Source organism: Oncorhynchus gorbuscha, linkage group LG07 (assembly GCF_021184085.1).
Source record: "Oncorhynchus gorbuscha isolate QuinsamMale2020 ecotype Even-year linkage group LG07, OgorEven_v1.0, whole genome shotgun sequence".
Lineage (NCBI taxonomy): Eukaryota > Metazoa > Chordata > Actinopteri > Salmoniformes > Salmonidae > Oncorhynchus > Oncorhynchus gorbuscha.
The window spans coordinates 11,132,034-11,134,702 of record NC_060179.1 but is presented as its reverse complement, the minus strand read 5'-3'; the positions used below and the strand labels follow the sequence as shown (position 1 = coordinate 11,134,702).

General features: G+C 45.1%; 1 protein-coding gene across 1 annotated transcript; it reads right to left on the bottom strand.

The window, feature by feature from the left end:
* Positions 1-96: 96 nt before the first annotated feature.
* LOC124039480 (arylamine N-acetyltransferase, pineal gland isozyme NAT-10-like) lies at positions 97-1,220 on the bottom strand. Its single transcript, XM_046355490.1, has one exon. It carries the CDS (start codon positions 1,032-1,034, stop codon positions 189-191), a length of 846 nt encoding a protein of 281 aa, XP_046211446.1. The 5' UTR covers positions 1,035-1,220; the 3' UTR covers positions 97-188.
* Positions 1,221-2,669: the final 1,449 nt, after the last annotated feature.

The following is a 2,669-nucleotide window of genomic DNA, read 5'->3' as shown; positions in this document are numbered from 1 at the left end:
GTGCAGCCTGAGGATTGTACATATGTAAATACTTTGGATGCAGACTTGTCTGAAATTGGACATATTTGGATTAATGCAAAATGACCATTGTACATCTTATGTGTATGTATATTAATTTATTAAATCAAACTGACAATTTGTTTCTGTCTTGTTTATCATGAAGAAGAAGAAAATAAAATAAAAACATTTTAAAAAATGTTGCGGGGTGGTGTTATAGTTTCATCCTTTGGGACAAGTTGAGATTCCAGTATTATTCCAAACTCTTCTTTTAGTATGTCTGGTATCTCTTCATCAGTCAGCTCTCTGCTGGCTTTCGTCACAGTCCCAGTTTCATCTGAGGGAAACTGGGTGGTGATGAGTTTATGGCCCATGTAGGTGAGCCTCCCGGTAGGCTTCAGCATGGAGCAGAGGGACTTGCAGAAGAAGATGGAGCTCGGGGAGCTCTGATGGTAGTCACACATCTCTATGAAGTCTCCTCTGTGTCTTGTGTCCAGAGTGAACTTGTATAGCTCAGTCCAGAGCCCAGTTTCTCTGTCTTCATCTTGCCACTCCAGAAAGTGCATCTCTCCCGCTCGTCTGATCCTGTACACTCTGTGGCCCTGCCTCTGAGGTTCTTCCGTCTCTAAGGACATGGGGAGCTCGAACCCTGATCCACCAAATGCCACGTCGCACAGCCACCGATGCCCCTGGAGCTTCACCATGGAGATGAAGTGGTCGAACGGCGGGCCGTACCACCCTGTGATGGCGTCTCTCACTTGGCCCGCTAGGATGGTGACCTCGAATCCCATTTCCGACAGAAGCCAGGAGAACAGACCGTTGTTCTCGAAGCAGAACCCTCCGCGGCGGTGGTTAACGATTTTATCATAGAGGTGCGGGAGTTCGAGTCGTACGCGCCCCCCGCTGTGGATGGTGAGATTCTCGAAAGGGACAGTCCTCAGATGACAGCAGTGTACACGCTGGAGCGCGTCCAAGGTCGGCGTTGGCAACGCTGGTCCCTCATACCCAATGCGTAGAAAATACTTCTGAACATCCATTTCTAATCGAAAATGTTTAAGTTTTAAAAAGTAAAATATTTCGTTCACTTTATACAAAATACGATGTATCTTTAAGAACAATGTCGATGGGAATATGTGCTATGCCTGGGATTTTGAAAATAGATTAGGCGAAATCTGCAGTTCCTGTGGTGTGTAGATATTCCTTTCAGTTTGCTTTCAGTCCTGCTAAAGGTTATATGTTACCCTGGTAAAGGGATGTGCTGCCTCCTGGCGGACACCAATCATTAGTGATTTGGAAAGAATAGTCAAAGCAGACTGAACGCTAATAAAACAAGCAGGTATTGTAGGTCCAGGTCTAAAACTCATATAATATACAATCCGAATTAAAGAGACGCCTAGATTAGTCGAATATGTCTAGGGACCTGATTACGGTTAATTTAACAAAGGCATCCAAAATCGAAACTAGAAATCAAGAGATTAACAAAAGCATGCAAAACAGTTGGAACTCCAAAGCTTCTCCTTTTATTTTATTTCCGGGCCAGGGCTTATTCATTACCGTTTAACAACCAGACTGAAGCAAACAGAAAGGGACCTACCATTGCATGTAATCGGTTGCGCAACAGAGAGGATATTTTGCAACAGAATCGGCGTAATGAATACACCCCAGATAAACTAGCGCCAAATACAACAGGATGTAAACCTTACATATATATATATATATATATATATATAAGTAAGTGTGGGACACTTGCACACTCTACCGGGAGACAAAGGGAAATGCACAGGGGAGTGTGGTCGGTGACGTCACGCAAACTCTCCCATGGGGTGGGATCGTCACCAGATACCACAGCTACAAAGTTATAGTCGCCGCACATTTCTACTATTTATGTCTTTAAATTTTGATTTTAAACCTAACTTTAACCTCACTGCTAACCTTAAATTGAGATCCCCCCCAAAAAAATAATATATATATATATATATATATATATTTCATGTATTTTTACGTTATAGTAGTGCGGGAAAGCCCGGAACACAGTGAGCGGCGCGAGTGTTCGGGGGGCTCAGAGGTACCGGAACACAATGAGGAAAAAAGTGTCCAAAACATGGCAGCCAAGTAGCCTACTATCTATGGAGGTGAAACGGGACAGCACTCTCCAAGTAGCCTACTATCTATGGAGGTGAAACCAAACAGCACTCTCCAAGTAGCCTACTATCTATGGAGGTGAAACGGGACAGCACTCTCCAAGTAGCCTACTATCTATGGAGGTGAGCCTACTATCTATGGGAAACAAACACTCTCCAAGTAGCCTACTATCTATGGAGGTGAAACGGGACAGCACTCTCCAAGGCTGTTCTGAAGACTGTCTGGGTCTGTGGCTGTGATCACATCCACAGGCCCAGCCAGTCTTCAGAACAGCCGTATGGAGGTTAAACATCACAGCCACAGGCCCAGCCAGTCTTCAGAACAGCCTTATCTAGGAGGTTAAACATCACAGCCACAGGCCCAGCCAGTCTTCAGAACAGCCTTAGAAGGAGGTTAAACATCACAGCCACAGGCCCAGCCAGTCTTCAGAACAGCCTTAGAAGGAGGTTAAACATCACAGCCACAGGCCCAGCCAGTCTTCAGAACAGCCTTAGAAGGAGGTTAAACATCACAGCCACAGGCCCAGCCAG